This window comes from Abramis brama (genome assembly GCF_963993115.1).
Source record: "Abramis brama genome assembly, chromosome: 14".
Lineage (NCBI taxonomy): Eukaryota > Metazoa > Chordata > Actinopteri > Cypriniformes > Leuciscidae > Abramis > Abramis brama.
Window position 1 is genome coordinate 29,935,487 of NC_139976.1, and position 17,743 is coordinate 29,953,229.

The 17,743-nt window shown below is 36.6% G+C and overlaps 1 protein-coding gene across 1 annotated transcript; it reads left to right on the forward strand.

The window, feature by feature from the left end:
- Positions 1 to 6,270: 6,270 nt before the first annotated feature.
- Positions 6,271 to 17,743, forward strand: rundc3ab (RUN domain containing 3Ab). Its single transcript, XM_084134917.1, has 12 exons — positions 6,271 to 6,488; positions 6,669 to 6,791; positions 10,797 to 10,912; positions 11,015 to 11,142; positions 11,696 to 11,781; positions 12,034 to 12,123; positions 12,366 to 12,446; positions 13,981 to 14,143; positions 14,246 to 14,403; positions 15,116 to 15,235; positions 15,401 to 15,495; positions 16,449 to 17,743. Exons 1-12 carry the CDS (start codon positions 6,481 to 6,483, stop codon positions 16,589 to 16,591), a joined length of 1,311 nt encoding a protein of 436 aa, XP_083991043.1. The 5' UTR covers positions 6,271 to 6,480; the 3' UTR covers positions 16,592 to 17,743.

A 17,743-nucleotide genomic window follows, 5' to 3' on the forward strand; every position in this document is an offset into this window, starting at 1 on the left:
TGTCCATGGGGAATTGATTGGATGTTGTGGTTTTGCTATTGCTGTGATGTCATGTGTCATATGTTATTTTGATTAAAGATTATGAGGGCACATGAATAGAAAAAAACAAAAAAAAAACAATGACCTGCACAGATAAATCATTTGTGAAAATGTTTTTTTTGTGTATTGATACTCCATAAAAAATAAGAATTGTCAATTTTGATTTCATGGTGACTTTAAATACAAGGTAAGCTCAATCAATTTCAGTCAATAATTTCAACATGTGTCTTGTTTTCTTAAAAATAGCTACATTTGGGTTACATATGAGGCACTTACAATAAAAGTGGATGGGGCTTATCCGTGTTAAAATATACAGTTTTTCAATAGAATAGCCGCATGATGTCAACAATATTCGTGTTAACACAAATTTAGTTTTAAAACCACTCAATAACTTTACCTGTGTAAAGTTGTATTACATTTTACAAGTCTTTTGCCATAACAATTGAACACCATAAACTTGTTGACCCTAAAATCACTATAAAAAATATGTAAATAGTTTTACAGCACAAATAAAACACATTTTAACAGAAGAATTAATGTAAGTGCTTTTATAAAAAAAATATTTATTACATAGATCATTTATAAATACTACATTATAAATACTTACATATTGTAGCTTTAATATGAATCAAACAACAAAAAGAAAAATAGAAAAACACTCATTGCTCTTGATTGAATAACTTTTGTAGCTTTAATAAGAATACATTTCTTAATTGAATACTGCTGTTAAATGCTCTGGGGAGGAGATAAACATGGCGGACTGTGTACAGCTCACTCAGGGCGGGGTCTATGCTAATAGGGCAGAGGTCGTTAGCTTAGTGGGCGGGGCCTAAGCATGTGTGACGTCACAAACGCTAAAACCTGCAAACAGCTTGTTCTGAGACACTGCTTATGATTAATGGGAATTAAAAAAAGAGGAGTGGGTGGATTTTTACCATTATAGGGTGGTTGTGCCAACACACATTTATGTTCAAACACCATGTAAAAGTGAATTTTGCATAACAGGTCCCCTTTTAAATAAAATGAAATAGATGCAAATAGTTAATAATAAACTATGCCATGAATTTTTTGGAAAAAAAAACAAACAAAAAAAATCTTACCTGTTTTATTTATGTACTAAAACTGCATAATCCAAATAGATGGACATTTTATATGCAATTCAACTACATAAATCTTACATTTAGGCTAGATATTTTTTAACGTATGGATGGTTGCATAATGCTGTAGTTTACTGAATTAGTGAGAGGGAAGATCAAGACATTGTCATACTCCTCTTTCACACACACTCTCTCCTCAGTGAGCAATACGCTTGACACTACTTTCTTGCTCCAAAATAGAGTGATTTTAGATTTACAAATCCACCTGGCAATGACAAAAAAAATATATTTTGTGTCTAATGTAAAATCATTATTTTAGATGTGTGTTGAATAAAATCCGGAATGCATGTAATACTTATTTGACTTATTTATTAAATACTTTATGTCACTGGAATTTGTACTTCATTAATGTCAATCATTTTAATACATTTTAATAAAAACAGTTTCACCAGGATACAAGTACTGTAATTTTTTTAAGTACAGTGAACTTGGATGTTTAAGTAATTTCAACTTAATTTACATTAAACCGATTTTTTTTATGAAAAAAACTTATAAAAAAGTTGAAAATTGCTTAAGTTATTTTGATGAGTTAAAGCAATGTTAAAACATATGTTGTCATAACTTTGATTATAACTTTTGATTATATAATTGTTTATGGTGTAGTATACTTGGCTTGTAATAGTGTTTACTCTTTTGATTGAGTAGCCTATTTAGTACCCCTTGGCTAGCCCTGTTTTTTAGGGTTATGTTAACTATATGCAATCAGTGACAAAATAATTTCCACAATTTAAGTGGAGATATTGTAAGTGGAGATATCAATTAGGCTATATGATAAAAAAAAAAATTGTTTGGTGAGGTTTAACTGAGTTTAAAAACTGGATGTGAAAGGATGCATTAGCAAACACTTTCACATACCAATTGTTTCAATCCTAATTTGAAACAAACCTTTTGTCTTTGTACTATGGATCTTTCCCCCATAGTATTTCTATTCATTTCACAGTATTTCAGTATCCTGCCCTAGACGCCCTCTCATTGCAGTCAGGAATTTCACAGCTGAGCTTCAGGTCCAAACCTAGACCAGGACATAGACAGTCTCGGCCTACCTCACATACAAATGTGCAAGCATTTGTCAACTGTATTGTCTGTTATTCTTTTAGCATTATGAATCTGCAATGCACATTCAGTGAACAATTACTGACACATTTTCATATTTACAATTCACAGTGCAACAACAACAACAACAACAACAACAGATAATGTGTCTTAGCAATTCGTAAGATGCTGACAAGAGGACCTCTGGTGGATATATTGGTAACTGCATCTCAATAATTTTTTATTTATTTATTTTTTCCTAAACGTGGGCATGAGTTTTAAAGAGTAGTCTAGCCTAAAATTGTAACCAGACACTAAAAATAAATCACCATAGGTTTGAGGTAGTAAGCCAACAACCACCCACAACACTCTAGCAACTATATAAAGTAAAAACCTCCTGCAACCATAAAACAAAAAGAACCTAATTTATGTCGGAAAGATCATAATTAAGTGTTCCGAGCACATGAATGACCAATCAAAATCATTTTTACAAGCCGGACACTCTGAATTCTAGATGTCACATAAGTTGTGACATGCAATATGGTGGAAACAAACTGAATATAGATAATATAAATATATCTAATCTCTATGGAAAGCAAGTCTGTGAATGGTGTAAAGTTAATCACATCTTGCTTTATGTAACGAAAACATTTAGTTGTAATCCCAAGTATAAATAAATTATAGATTATTATTTTTCATCATTTTGAACTCAGATGTAGTTATTTGGGTTTAACATTCACAATATTATTATTTTGCTTTGTTTAGGTTTCTTCTGTATGTTTTGTACCTGAATGCAGATCAGTAGTAGCCTATACGCTATTCCAAAATAGAGCGCTGTAGTGATGATGTACTTTTGTTGGCCAACCAGGAAGTTACAATTGCCCTTGTACCCTTGACAAAAAAACAATAGGATTTTTAAATTGGCTTTCGGATTATTATCAGAAAATATGCTCTGTGTGACCAACAAAAATGTATAATTCTTAAAAAAAATGTCATTATGATAATCTTGACAAATTAACAACTTTTATAAATTTTGAAGCCTAAATACCAGAGGTGGGAGTAAGTCACACATGTGCAAGTCACAAGCAAGTCTCAAGTCTTAACCTTCAAGTCTCAAGCAAGTCCAAGTCAATTTTGTGAAAAGCAAGTCAAGTCAAGTCAAGTCACTGCTTTATGTCAAGCAAGTCAAGTCAAGTCACTGCTTTATGTCAAGCAAGTCAAGTCAAGTCGTAGCTTGGGTCACAAGTCACTGGCAAGTCATACAAACGTTTGATGATTTCACAGATTTTATATATTAAAATAAGTTAAAACTACAGAAGTTGTGGACTATGGTTTTATTTGCAACTTTAAAAAAAAAAAAAAATGCATTTCCACATACAGCTGAGTGGTTACTACAATAAAAATCAAAAAAAAAAAATAATAAATTTTTTTTCAAACTACATAGCCTAAAATGGAAATGTAACTGAAATTAGGCCAACATTAAAGCAAAAAAAATAAAAAAATAAAAAATGCCTCAAACATTGCAGAAGACCATTAAAAGGTAGGCTATTAAACAATTCACAATTCAAGTATAATGGTTCTTATGCCACCAAATAGCATTCTTCAAACTGGCATCCCCTTTAAATAAGTTATATATTTTTAATTATGAAGTTAAAACCGCCAATAGGTGGCGCCAAATCACCGTCTTAATGTACGAGTCATAGAAGCATTCATTCAACTGATTTGTTCAAAACGGCAGATTCGTTCTGGAACTAAGCAACTAGGTCACTGAATCACAAATATCAGAAAGATAACTCTTTCTGTGGCTTGTTTGGAACTATTGTCACTGGAGAAATAGAGCAAAAACAGAGAATATTTGGAATATTATGTCTAAAATGTCACATCACAATATTCACTCTTTGTTTACTGAACTGTTTTATAAAATCATTATCACATTTGCAATCACGTCAATATTCTGGAAATATTTTTTAATATCATATGTTATAGGATAATTATAAAAATAACTCATACCAGGGCAATTTTTCCACCACATTTTGAATTTTGGGTGCATATTAATTCTGCTGGCATTTTGCCCCCAACCCCCTGATAACATCTAACCCTGTTTTAAGAGAAACATAAAACACAAAACATTAACAGTTTTCTATGTTGTTTTTTTGTCATTGGAAAGAACGACATATTTGGCTTTAAAGCATGATTGGAAAGAAATGTGGCAAATGTTACACAAAACATATGCCATCATTAATTATCATTTGAATATTGACAACAGTAAGCTACATTTGAAAACATAATTGTGTATAAAGAGGCATGCTGTTTTGACCAATATTCTCTCTAGATTTAAAGATAGTCAAATTAACTATAACAAACAGGTTAAACAAGCCATAGCTTACTTTTAGACGTGGTGAATGAAGTTCGACTGTTCGAGGTTGTGATGGTCGTCAGATATCCCTTGCCTGTTATCATGCGTACAGCAAATCTTCTTGTATGAATATGGTCAATTTCTAGTGTTTATATCCAAAAAGAAACGATGCTGGCCTGGAGATGGTTTTGTATTTAGCGCGCGCTCACCGCGATGTATGTTTTTCCGGGCTTGTGCAGCGCCACGCAATCGCGCAGAATCTGATGACTGGCGTCAATGGTTCCGTTGCTTTCATTTTGTTCATCAATTGATGTTGCGATGATTTATATTAAAATGTATATCAAGTCATTCTCGAGTCATACAGTTCAAGTCAAGTCAAGTCTCGAGTCATTGGATCTCAAGTCAAAGTCAAGTCGAGTCATTTTCTTAATTTAGTCAAGCAAGTCTCAAGTCCTTAAATTTGCGACTCGAGTCTGACTCGAGTCAAGTCATGTGACTCGAGTCCCCCATCTCTGCTAAATACAACAAACTACACGGTCACATGACTTGAACATAACCACATTATGCTTCCATTAGGCCCACTGAAGTGCCTTGAAATGCGCAGTGTTATTCAATGTGTTGACGTAATTTCCACTGAAACAGGAAGACAGGGTGAGACCAGGGTGAGACATATCGAACAGTTCCTCGCTTAAAAAAAAAAAAAAAAAAAAAAAAGGCCAATAGCGTTTCGTTTATATCACAGTTCAGCCAGAGCCGTTGAGCTCGGCAAATCCGCATTTGAAAGCCACTAATAGATTCTTTTAGATTTAATAATGAAAGTCACTAAAGCAAAACAGTGAACATAATCATGCTGAGGATGTGTAGTTTGAAAAGTGTGTAATTTATGTTCTACTCAGTGCTGTTTTAGTGTTTCTAATGCTGACTGTCTAACAATTTCTCCTCCTAATCTCCTTCATAATATAGCATTCTGTTTTGCGTGAAACCAGACTTCATTCACCCCACTGGAAAGCATTTACACTCTCTGAATCGTTCCCTATACCTTATAGTGCATATGCCATTCACCATATAGAAAATAATTAATTGTGTGAACAAGTGACCGATTTCAGCCGTAGCTTCATTGTCTAGCCTATAATGTAGGGGGCGGGACACTTTAGAACATTTGATTGGACAGAAAATCTGATGAGAAGTTGAGAAGAAAGTGCAGAGTGATGTCATCAAAATCGTTTTGCAAAGACTGTAAGTTTTGAACGCTTATATCTTCTAAATGCAAATTGTGTCATTGTTATGTAGCACACTGAGTTACTAGATAACCTTAAGGCTAACATATTTATACTAAAAGCCAAAAAAATTAAATTTTGATTTCATAGTAACTTTAAGCTTTTAACATAACCACCAGCATAACCACCATTAAGCTTTTTGCTTTTTATCTCATTATTTTGATTTTTTTTATCTCATAATTATGGCATAATTATCTCATAAGTATATCATAATATAGATTTTTTTTATCTCATTATATATTTTTTTTAAATGTAATGATTATAATTTAGCAAAGCATGATTTATTTATTTTTTCTTATGTGGCGGAAATTGATTTTTATGCTATTTAGCCAGATGGCAACCTAGTAGCATGGTAGTATGCTTTATTCCGATTTCCGACCCGCTTATTGACTGAAGCCCTCTAGCGGTCGCATTAGTTCACTACGTCTCGGCAGCGGTCTGTGCGTCCTTCATGCGCATCCCTTCAGCACTAAACGACCCTCTTAAAATAACCTTTCCACTTAATTAATCTTAAGAATTTTGCCTCATTGTTGTTTAATATGAAGAGCTAATTCCGGGATTTGAAAGAAATGTGAAACATCCTTAAAATGATTTTGCTGATCCGGTGGATGCTGAGATCATGATGAGGTCAGTATAGAGGAGGGGTGCAGACGATCGCCATCAGTGTCTCTCTTTAACAGCGCTCAAGGAGAAAGCCTCTGTTCAGCAGCACTTTATAATAGTGGAGAATGGCGTTTTCATATCGACTGTCTTCGCCTGCATATGCCTCATCCCTGAATGCGGTTGTGTGTGTGTTTGTGGCGTAAGGGAGGGGTCCAGTGGGATGGAGCAGAGTTTCATGCAGTCCGCGATGTCTATGGGTGCACAGTCCAAGAAAGGCTTCTCCAGAAGCATCGCCGTGGAAAGAAAAAACCTGATCACGGTCTGTAGGTGAGTGACAAACCTTCAGAAGTCACGAATGTACAGTAGCCTATATGTTGCAATGTTTATGGCCTTACGCGGAGTCATAAACAGGGATGCGATCCGAACAAATGCCATTTTTCTGCTGAATGTATTACCTTAATTCATTTACTAAATGGGAAACGGGTTTATAGAGAGGCTTGCTGAAAACAAAGGTGAACGTTTCACTATCAACCCAAAGAAATCTGTAGATTGGAGATACGTTGAGGTCTGACAGACTTTACGGATGTCTGGATCGCTAAAGATCTTTAGTTAAGTTCTGTAGACATGGTTTTACGAGTCTGTCTGAATATATTTAATTCTAAGGGAAGGTTATATTATCAAATGTCTGTGGACACGAACATTATTTTTTGAAACCGGTCATTGCACGCGATGTGATTTATGTCTGTTCCCCGGATGATGTCGTCGCTATGACGACAACCTTCCTCCCTCAAGGGCATCAGAGCCTCTTTTTTTTACAGTCTATGATCTGGAAATCTGCTGTGCTGTACAGTTTTAGCGAATTGAAGAATTGAACGTTTTGGGCCCACTTAAAGGGTTAGTTCATCCAAAAATGAAAATTATCCCATAATCCCTCAAGTCATCCTAGGTGAATATGACTTTCTTCTTTCAGCCAAACACAATCATAGTTATATTAAAAGATATTCTGGCTCTTCCAAGCTTTAATGAGAGTGAAAAGTAGCCTAACTGAGATTTGAAGCCCAAAAAAGCCACATCCATCCATCATAAAAGAAATCCATACAGTTCCAGGAAGTTAATAAAGGCCTTCTGAAGCGAAGCGATGCGTTTTTCTAAGAAAAATATCCATATTTATAACTTTATGAGAATCACTGGCTTCCGTATGCAAGTAGAGTTCCTGCCAAAGAGTGACTTCTGACCCGACAGCATGTCTTATTGACGAACGCAGAATTGCAGAAGATAGAGCAAAACAAAACACTGGTCATGAAATAGAATTAGAATTTTTAAAGAGAAATGTCAGAGGAGCTTGAGTTTTTTGCCCAGCCCTATTTGTTTGAAGAACTGCAAGACATCTACTCTCACCTAAGCTTACGCTACTCCTACTCCTACATCCTATTTCATATACGCCAGAACTAATGTGAAACTAGTGATTACAGTTTATAAAGTTATAATTATGGATATTTTCCCCCTTAACCCACATTTAAACCTAACCATACCACCAAACCTGTCCCTTACCGTATCTGTATCCCACCTTAGCAAAAGAGTTTTGCAATACATGAACAGAATAAGTACATTGTACATAACAATGATTATTGTGATTTAAATGTTCTCAACATTAAGAACAACATTTTTCAGTAGCACTTTATTTTACAGTCCTGTTCCGAATGTACGTACATGTACTTATTGTAGCAATTACAACATGAACACTGTAAGTACAGTGTACCTAACAATTACTTTTTTGACGTTAATACATAGTTAAGACACCTAATAAAAAGTGGGACCAAGGTTTTTCCTTCCAGTCTCTGGCTGTCAGGCCACACTCTGCCTTTTGTACTGCTGTGGAGGGCTGTACTGAAAGAGGCATTGTTGTGATCAGAACAATTGATGGTGACGTCACTGCTGTTTTTGGCATTGACAGGAATAACTCATTACTTCCATGTAGGACTTTATAATCTTAAAATTAGATGAAAAGTAATGTAAACTGTTACAGTATATCCTCTCACTAAAATTACGGAATCAGATTCAGCGGTTATATTCATGACCTATGCCTATCTGTGGAGGAAGTACAGTAAGTAATTGAGTAGAAAATTGTTAGTCATTTATCAGAAAGATTCATTTAGTGCATTGATCCAAACAACGGAACACACTTGCTCATCATATCATCATTGGCTATTACCTCACCACTGCTTCTCGCAACAGGTTTTTAATGCATAGACTTTAGTAGTGTATTAAAGATTTATAAGGATTTGTATCTTATCTTTGTATCTGAAATTTTTATTTTTATTTTTATTTAAATATGGAATGTATTAGTGTGGACAAATATAAAGACATTCGTTGATAAAGATTGTGGTAATCCTTTACCTATAGATTGCCTTGTGACACCTTTTTTAATTATCTCTTTTGAAAAAGAAGTGCACATAATTGCATTTAGTGTGCACTTCTAGTGTACTTCAAATCTTAAAAGTCTATAAAAAAAAAACCCTGAACTTGCAGATGCCAGGTACCAAACATAATCATATCAATGAAACGAACGCAACAAACGCAAAAAAAGGAATCTGAACTAAACACGTGTAAAACCCACCCCAAACAGAAACATACCAGATTACCCTTAACATCACACCCCCTTCAAGGAGGTGCGCCCTTGCACCTTATAGTAAACAAGCAAATACAAAAAGTTCTACAGAGGAGGGAGGGAGGGAGGGGGCTTAGGAGGTGGGTGCAGGGCAGGCACACGGGACAAACATAAGAGCCAGGTAAGAGCAACCAGCAGGAGAGTCCAGGGAGGAGACGATGGAGGCAGAAACCAGGGAGGAGTTAATGGGAAGCCGTAATCCCAGGACGAAAGCCCACGGCAGAGTCGAGGGAGGGAGGAGCCATGGTGGAGACTATGCAGACGGAACCAGGGGGCGAACAACCGAGACGAGGTCGATGGTGATGGAGACCCAGGCAAAGCCGAAAAGCAGAAGAGTCCGGGCTACACTGAAGGTCTTAGCTGCGGGGAGGATCGGACGAGGCAAAGCCAGGGTGCTGGATGACTGAGGTGGAGCCGGTGCGCCTGAGGACTGAGGTGGAGCAAAAGGGAAGACGGATCCCCACAGAGCCCAAGGGGTGAAGGGACAAAGCGTAGCTGAAGGCCTGGAAGTCTGTGGCAAAGGCCAAGCGCGGAATGACCAAGGCACAGCCGGAAGGACGAGGAATCCCGGTGGAGCCATAGGGACAACAGTCCCATGTGGAGCCTAGTCGACTTGTCGACTGGCCAAGGTGAAGTGACGGGCATGTAGGTTCTAGGCGGAGCAAACGGGTCTACAATCCAGGGCTGAGCTGGAGAACAAGCAGTCCAAGCCGGATCCATGATGCTTAGATCAGGCAGAGTAGGAGGAGACGAAGGACTGCTGGAGTGAGACAGTGAGGACAGGGCTGAAGGACTGGGCGGTGCAGGCTGTACACACAAATTTCTCAGAAATGGCCTCCTTAGCCAACGCAGAATGGACAGACTTCTCAGAGATGGCCTCCTTGGCCGATACAGGACAGATAGATCTCAGGAACAACTCACTTGGTCGACACGGAACAGGCAGACATTTCGGGAACGGCTACAAAAAGCAACTTTATCATTACAAATGTGTAATTACACATATTTAAATCATTATATACAAGCTTCAATAGAAAAGACATTCATGTATATTTTAGTTTACCATAAATGTTTGTCATTACATTCGGCAGTACACTTGAGACATTAAGTAGCCTAATTGGTCCACAATACAGACAACACACATTTAAAATCAATGAAATTAGAAAGAAATGAGATTAGAAAGATAATTGGATGCAAATAAAATCAACCAGGAAAGCAAAAAACACAGTAGAGAAAAAAAACACAGGGAATCAGTGGTGTAGGTATTGAAACACAATGGAAACCAGATAAATCATTCCCAATTTGAGTGCTATTCTATGCCATTTTGTTGTATACATACTAGTGTGAGTAGTGTGTTCACACTGAAACAAAAAGAAAATTGCACTTCAAATAGTCAGATGATGCACTTAATTATCCAAAAAACATAAAGTGTGGAATTTTGGACACTTCATGCACTCAACTGTCCCAATTTCCCAATGATGTTGGATGACAAAATAACCTTATAAAATACTAGATGGTACATAGTACATAGTGCATCGTTTATAGTGCATAGTGTATAATGTATCATTTGGCGCACAACTCAGGTCTCTAGGATTTTTTTTTGTCTCTTATAGATGCAATATTTTTTTCCATATTGGAGTACATTGTATTGTTTGTTTGTATGGCAGGTTTTCTGTAAAGACACTGTTAGAGAAGTACACAGCAGAGCCCATTGATGACTCATCTGAGGAGTTCATTAACTTTGCTGCAATTCTGGAACACATCCTCAGCCACCGCTTTAAAGGCAAGACAGTGCATATACGAAATCACTAGCACACACTTTTTAACCTAATAAGAACATTAAGGATATATTTAAGTGATGTGAATGGAAGCATGTCTATTGCAGGCTCTGGCAGTTGGTTTGATGGTCAGCGCAGTTTCTGGGACTTCATCCGTCTGGCCTGCAGTAAAGTTCCCAATAACTGCATAAGCAGCATTGAGAACATGGAGAACATCAACTCCTCACGAGCAAAGGTGGGCATGCAAAATAGTCATAGTAGGATAAGTAAATACCTGGTACTTTTTTGTGCCACAGTAATGGTAAGATAGAAATACCTAGGATCTAACTTTAAAGTGATAGTTTACCCAAAAATTAAAATTGTGTCATCCTTTATTCCTCCTTGCGTCATTCCAAATCTGTATTACCTTCTTTCTTTTGTGGAACATAAAAGAAGACATTTTGAGAAATGTCTCAATTTTCTTTTTCCATACAATAAAAGTAAAGTGTAACCGAAACTGGTTACCAATATTCTTCAAAATACCTTTTTTATGTTCCACAGAAGAAGGAAAGTCATACAGGTTTGGAATGACAACAGAGTCAATAAAACTTTGGAAAACTGTTATGAATACTCCTACACAAGAGTACAGGGGAAAAAAATGATTTGACTTGATATGTTTTATACTCATAAACACTTAATAGACTCAACTTATTTTAAAGGTGTTCATTAATGTTTCTGCAGCATATGCATGTTTGATATGCTTTGTATGATGAAGCTTGCAGTGATTTGTGATCCATCCGTGCCTCTAGGGCAGAGCATGGCTACGGGTTGCACTAATGGAGAAACGTCTGTCTGAATACATCGCCACAGCTTTGCGAGATAGTCGCACCACAAGGTCAGACTTAAAGAGAAAACTCAATATTAATCATACCACCAATATGATCCATTTATTGTCCACACCCAGGCAAGACAACTTGGGTGTGGTTGTCTTGCCTGGGTGTCTTGCCTTGCCAACTGATACATATATCCAGTTTTAACATAACAATTTCGACAGCCATTAAGAACATTAAACTATTGAATGAAGAAAATGGTGCATCTATAATGTGATGTGTGTGTTTATGTATTGCATGTGTATGTTTGTCTGCAGGAGGTTCTACGATGAAGGTGCCATAATGTTGAGAGAAGAAGCAACTGTTCTGACTGGAATGCTCATTGGACTCGGAGCGATTGACTTCAGGTAAGAGGATGGATGTTGGAAGGAGTAATAAACTGAGGAAAACAAAACACACAAAAAATCTCAGCATTCCAACTGAAATAGAACCTCATACTATAAGGAACTGATTTGGAAAGCTTTACATAGGCAGCAACCACGTCAATGTAAAGCGTACAATACTTTAATGCTGTTTCTGTAACTGTGCTAGAATGTTATGCAGTGAAGTCAATGTTATGTAATCTTTGTTGATCTGTGTTTGTTGTCAGTTTCTGTTTGAAAGGGGAGGCTCTGGATGGGAAGTCTGAGGCTGTTATTGACTACACTCCTTATCTGAAATTCACACAAAGGTGAAGAACTCTTATATTCTACAGTACAACTCAGTTTCATGCAGGGAATGGTGTGGATGTTTAGATTTTATTTATATCACCCGGCTGCACAATCATATTTTAATCGTGATCACGATTTCTGCTTCTCTCGATAAATTAAGTATAATCGTCAGCGATATTGGCCTGCTGGTCTTTGCACTGGTAACAAGCCTCCACAAGCTATATTTGTTCTTTCATGAGGACTCTTGTGGTATTTACTGTGACTAAGGGTGTGTTCACACTTGGCATGTTCTCAGCTGGTCAAAATACCATCACATATATGCTACGCATACACAACGAGCGCATTTATCCCAGCACACAGCATTGTTTTGGATGTTCGGGAAGATTTCTGTTTTTTGGTCCGGACCAAACGAACAAAGCATACCAAACTACAAGTGTGAACACACTTTCTCAGTAAAATACTGTAATAAATCCAAACATTAATCTCGACTATATTGTTTGCGGTTGCTGAATAAATGCCCTTATACAAACTCTATGCTACATTGCAAAGTCTTTTTTATTGTTGCTTTAAATTACATTAACATAACGACAGCGTTTTGTTTCGGGGGGTTGGGCAGAAGTTTCCTCTTCTTCCAAAATAGTTTTTTTTAGTTTTTCATCTCTGTTTGGGAGATGTCATCCAGTTTGAAATGGAGACTACAAACATGGAGGTTTTTTCAGATTTTCCATCATGGTGCTCTCTTCCTGTTTACAATTCTTTGCAGTATTTAACCACTGCCCACAATGCTCTGGTTCCTTCACTGGAAACCGAAAGTAGCTCACTCCCGCTAAATGTTTATTCTGAAATATTTTCTGTTGTTAATAATACTGCATTATAATAAGTGATCAACCGATATTACGTCTGATCACAATTAACTATTAATGATATTTTATCATAAGAGATACACAAAAAACTGTTGAAGTAAAATGAAATTATATACAATAATAACTTAAAATTCGCCCAGAATATTATGAAAACAGAAAACGCGTAATTCTTTGATAAGGCTGATAATGACAACTATTTTCTAAAGTAAACCTATAGAGTTCAGTCAGATGTGAATTCAGTGACTGTTTGGACAGATTTAGCGAGTCATTTGTCGAACTGATTCAAACTGATGAATCATGGTTCTTTAAACTTTTCATTAAAAAATAGCTTTTAATTCATTTCTGAATTTCTGTTAATCAGCCTGGTAGCCACAGTTATTGGTTGGTGTTGACAATTTCACTATAGCCAAATTTAGACTTAATATATTAATCAGTTTATCAGTAATTATGACAATGTACAGTCACATGTGGTCATTCTGGTTGGCTGCCAATGTTTTTATTGCTCATCATCTGGAAAAAAATCATTGTGAAAGTGATTCCAACGATATCGTTTCTCTGTGTCATTATAGTTGTGTTGTGGACATTTAGAATGATTTTAAAACTATATCTTTATTGTTATCATCCTTGGTGTGAACGGCCTTTAGTGCCACTGCTCTGTTGCCATGGCAATGAGATGTTGCATTTTGTTCAGTTATGATTATCTTAGTGACGATGAGGACGGTCAGAGCGTGGACAGCAGTAACAGTGATGACAGCGTTGATCATCCTTACATCCCTCTGGTCACCGATGAGGAAAGCTGGAGGAACAAGTGCCGCAAAATGGAGCAGAGATTCAAGATCGTCAATGCGCAAAAGGTTAAACACACACGTACACACATACATGATTTCCTATAGTGGGTTAGTAACACTTAAAATGAATGTTTTATGTGCTAAAGTGTATGTGTTATTTGTGTTTAGGGGTACCTTGAGGAGCTGGTGAGGCTGCGGGAATCTCAGCTGAAGAATGTGGAGATGGAGAATAAGAAACTAACAGCTGGACTAGAAGAACTGCAACTACAGAGTCAGAAAGAGAAGAGAGAACTGGAGAACATCATACTGGAGCTGCAGGAACAACTGTGAGAGCAACATACAGTACACACACCTCTGATTTTTAAGACAAGAATTATTTTGGATTAATTGGTTCAGAGATATTCACCTGTTTTTGTCAAACATTCTGCTTCTTTCATTTTCTTTATTAATAATTTAATATGAATCAACACGTCAGATACATAAACATGTACAGTCGAAATAAATATTTATAAACATCGACACATCTTGCATTCATAATGATGAATGAATGAATGTATGATACAGAATGGTTTCAGTCACATTTTCAGCTTCATTTATTAAATTTGGGGAATTATCTAACAATACCAAAAAAATTCTTTACTATTTGTGTGACAGTGTTGACATCATTGAGATCAAGATTTCTTTTTAAGACACATATTATAATATTAAGTTTATTGTATATGTTTATCTATATGATGTATTAAACTATGATCTGAGGACAGGTGATTTTAGGAGTAATGAGAGATGATTTAATATAATAATTGTAAGAAAATAAGAGTAAATAAAATGAAATGGAACGTTTTGCATTTAGAACATTCTAGTGATTATCTCTGATTCATTTCAAAGTGGAAATGTTGCTATTTTAAAACTGAATGTCTGGTAAAAAAAAAATAATAATAATACAGTGGGACGTACAGTATCTCAAGAATCAGTGACACACACATCACATTGTTTACTCACTAAGTCCATAATATGTTTTTGTCTTTAACTGTATTGCAGGACAAGTCTGATTCCAGGTGAATCACATCCTCTTTCTAAGGATTTGTCAATCCCTCTTGTTAACCAGTGGCCATCACTCCACAAATACAACAACCAGGAGGACAGGAATTTGTACCACAGGTGATAAGAGGCTCTCTTTCATACGTTGTAGCAGCTTACTCAGAATCCCAGTCATTAACCAACTGGCTTTGTGAACTGAGTTTGTGTTGCTTAAAATATATCTAGAATGCTGACAAAGATTTAACAGCAGATACACTTATGCTGTGGGTCTGTTGTTGCCTTTAGGGGTAGTTTCCCCAGCCCGGAGCCACACATCAGCCTAACCACAGATTCTCAGAGGACGGAAAGGAAACAAAATGGAAAAGCCTGGTGCACAGCAGGTACACCTGAAAACCCACCTGTAAGCTTAAAGTTGGCATGAAGTTGCAATAGGATCTTCACTATTGTACATCCGGGTGAAACAGCTTCTCGAAAAAAAAACAAAAAAAAACTTGATTTTGTCCATCAGGAATTTCGGAAACACTGCAATATCAATACTGCAATTCTTAAACAATAAGAATTGTCCAATTGATTTCATGGTGACTTTAAGGTGGTAGCTTTGTTTTGACCTTGTTGTCTTGTCCAAGCTGGTTGTGGTGGTTGTTCAGCTAAGCTACTAGCTGTAAGATGGATAAGCAGGTTTTTGGAGCATGGTTGCTAGATTTTTGACTATCAGCATGAGGTGTGGTCCTCTATAGAGCTTATTCAAATAACCTCTCCCCCTCCCAACAACTCTTGTTGGACAATAATCCCTCCTTCCAGCAATCAGTCACTCAAATGAGATCACAGCAATTAGCAAGCTCCAACTTCAATTCCTGATGGACAAGTCCCGCCTCAAATTTCTTCTCATTTAATTAGCCTTTTCAATCTGATATACATCACAATAGGGATAAAAAGGCAATTGCAACTAATGTTTCATACCAACTTAAAAGGGATAGTTCACTCAAAAAAATGAAAATCCTTTCCCATTTACCTCTTGTCATTTTAAACCTGTTTGACTTCTTCTGTGGAACAGAAAATAATATATTTTGAGAAATGTCACGGTGTTGTTGTTTTGTTCGATTGTAACCAAAATGGTTTAGTTACCAACATTTTTCTGAAGGTCTTTTTTTTGTGTCATCCAAAAGCAAGGAAGTCATACATGTATGGAATGACATGAAGGAGATTAAATGATGACAGCAATTTCAGTTTTGGTTGAACTATCCCTATAAGCTTTTCAGTCTGGGATTTTCCAACAGGAAATGCTAATATTGGTGTTCAACAATAATCTCTGTTTCCTCCATTTTCATTCCAGAAAAAGACTACACTCCCTCTATGTTAGGTCTGTGTGGTTCTCTGTCGTCTTTACCCAGCTGTAAGTCCCTGCCAAGCCTGAGGTCGACAGAGTGCCTGGTGAATATCAGTGCAGAGCCCAGTCCTGCTCTAACCCCCAGCTAGGGACCAGCAAATGAGACCAATGTCACAAGCAGAGAGAATCTGCACTGTCAGCTAAGACATCCAAAGATATAATGGCTCCAGATACAACCTGAGTAAACCATGTTACCCTAATTCTCACAGAAGTATCATCCTGTTTCCCCTTGAAGAGATATAGCTAGCCCACTGTAGTTATGGTGAGATGTTTTCTCACAGATTTTTCTTGTCAGAAATGTTTAAATGTGGGTATCTCTGAATGTCTTTGCTGTTCAGGTCTTTCTCCTGACTTGTTGTGATAACCAGTGAAGGCAAACTGTGGACTATGCACTGACTGACTTGAGACCTGCCTGAATTGTCACTGCGAGAGGCCAACACAGCTTTCCCACATTCTGTTGCCCTTTAAAATCTCCTACGGGAACATACACTTACAAAACACTTACAAACAAAATCAAATGGACACTTACAGTCAGAAATTAACCATGAATGGTGTGCGAAAGAAAACATATTATAGTTACAAAGTAGTATTTTGACATTATCGTCAATTTTGTTTAATTCTCACATTTCAGCCATCTAAACATCACTTGTCTGCCAAATAACATGCAAAAACTGATAACAAGATGATGTGTATGTCTTACTTTACAGTCTACTGTTAAAGTGGTAATAAAATGAAAGACAATTCCGGAATAGTTGCCTTATTCCTCTTTTCTTGCCTCTTGAAATAAGTTTGAGCGTCCGGCACATGATGGCAGTGTACTATTGTTGAATGACTGACGGTGAGTGACATGAACAATTGAACCAGTATATATCTGCATACTGTGGTATTGTACTGTATGTTTGACATTTATTTGTCCTCTGTTATTGCATCATTACAACAAGTCTGTAATGTGTGGATCACTGTCATTTTTGGTATATTAGCTACATCAATTTTAATTGCATTGGCAAAAAACTGATAAGCTAGATTTCCCGCCTCCATTGTCAGTGTAATTGAAAGTATTTGTTTGAGAATGTGTGTGTGTGTTGTGTTAGACGGCTGTTCACCTTCAATTAGAATTAAATAAATTAGTTTTTTTCCCATTCATTGCACATTTCGTTGTTTAAAAAGCCATTGGAAACTATGCTGTTTGTCACTTAAAATCGCAATAAAACTGCCTTTTTTGTCCTAATGTTTTCCATTGA

Excerpts from the sequence above, each read along its gene's own strand:
- rundc3ab (XM_084134917.1), top strand. Across the intron at positions 6,792-10,796 it reads AACCTGATCACGGTCTGTAG|GTTTTCTGTAAAGACACTGT; the intron begins GTGAGTGACAAA and ends TTTGTATGGCAG. Across the intron at positions 10,913-11,014 it reads CCTCAGCCACCGCTTTAAAG|GCTCTGGCAGTTGGTTTGAT; the intron begins GCAAGACAGTGC and ends TGTCTATTGCAG.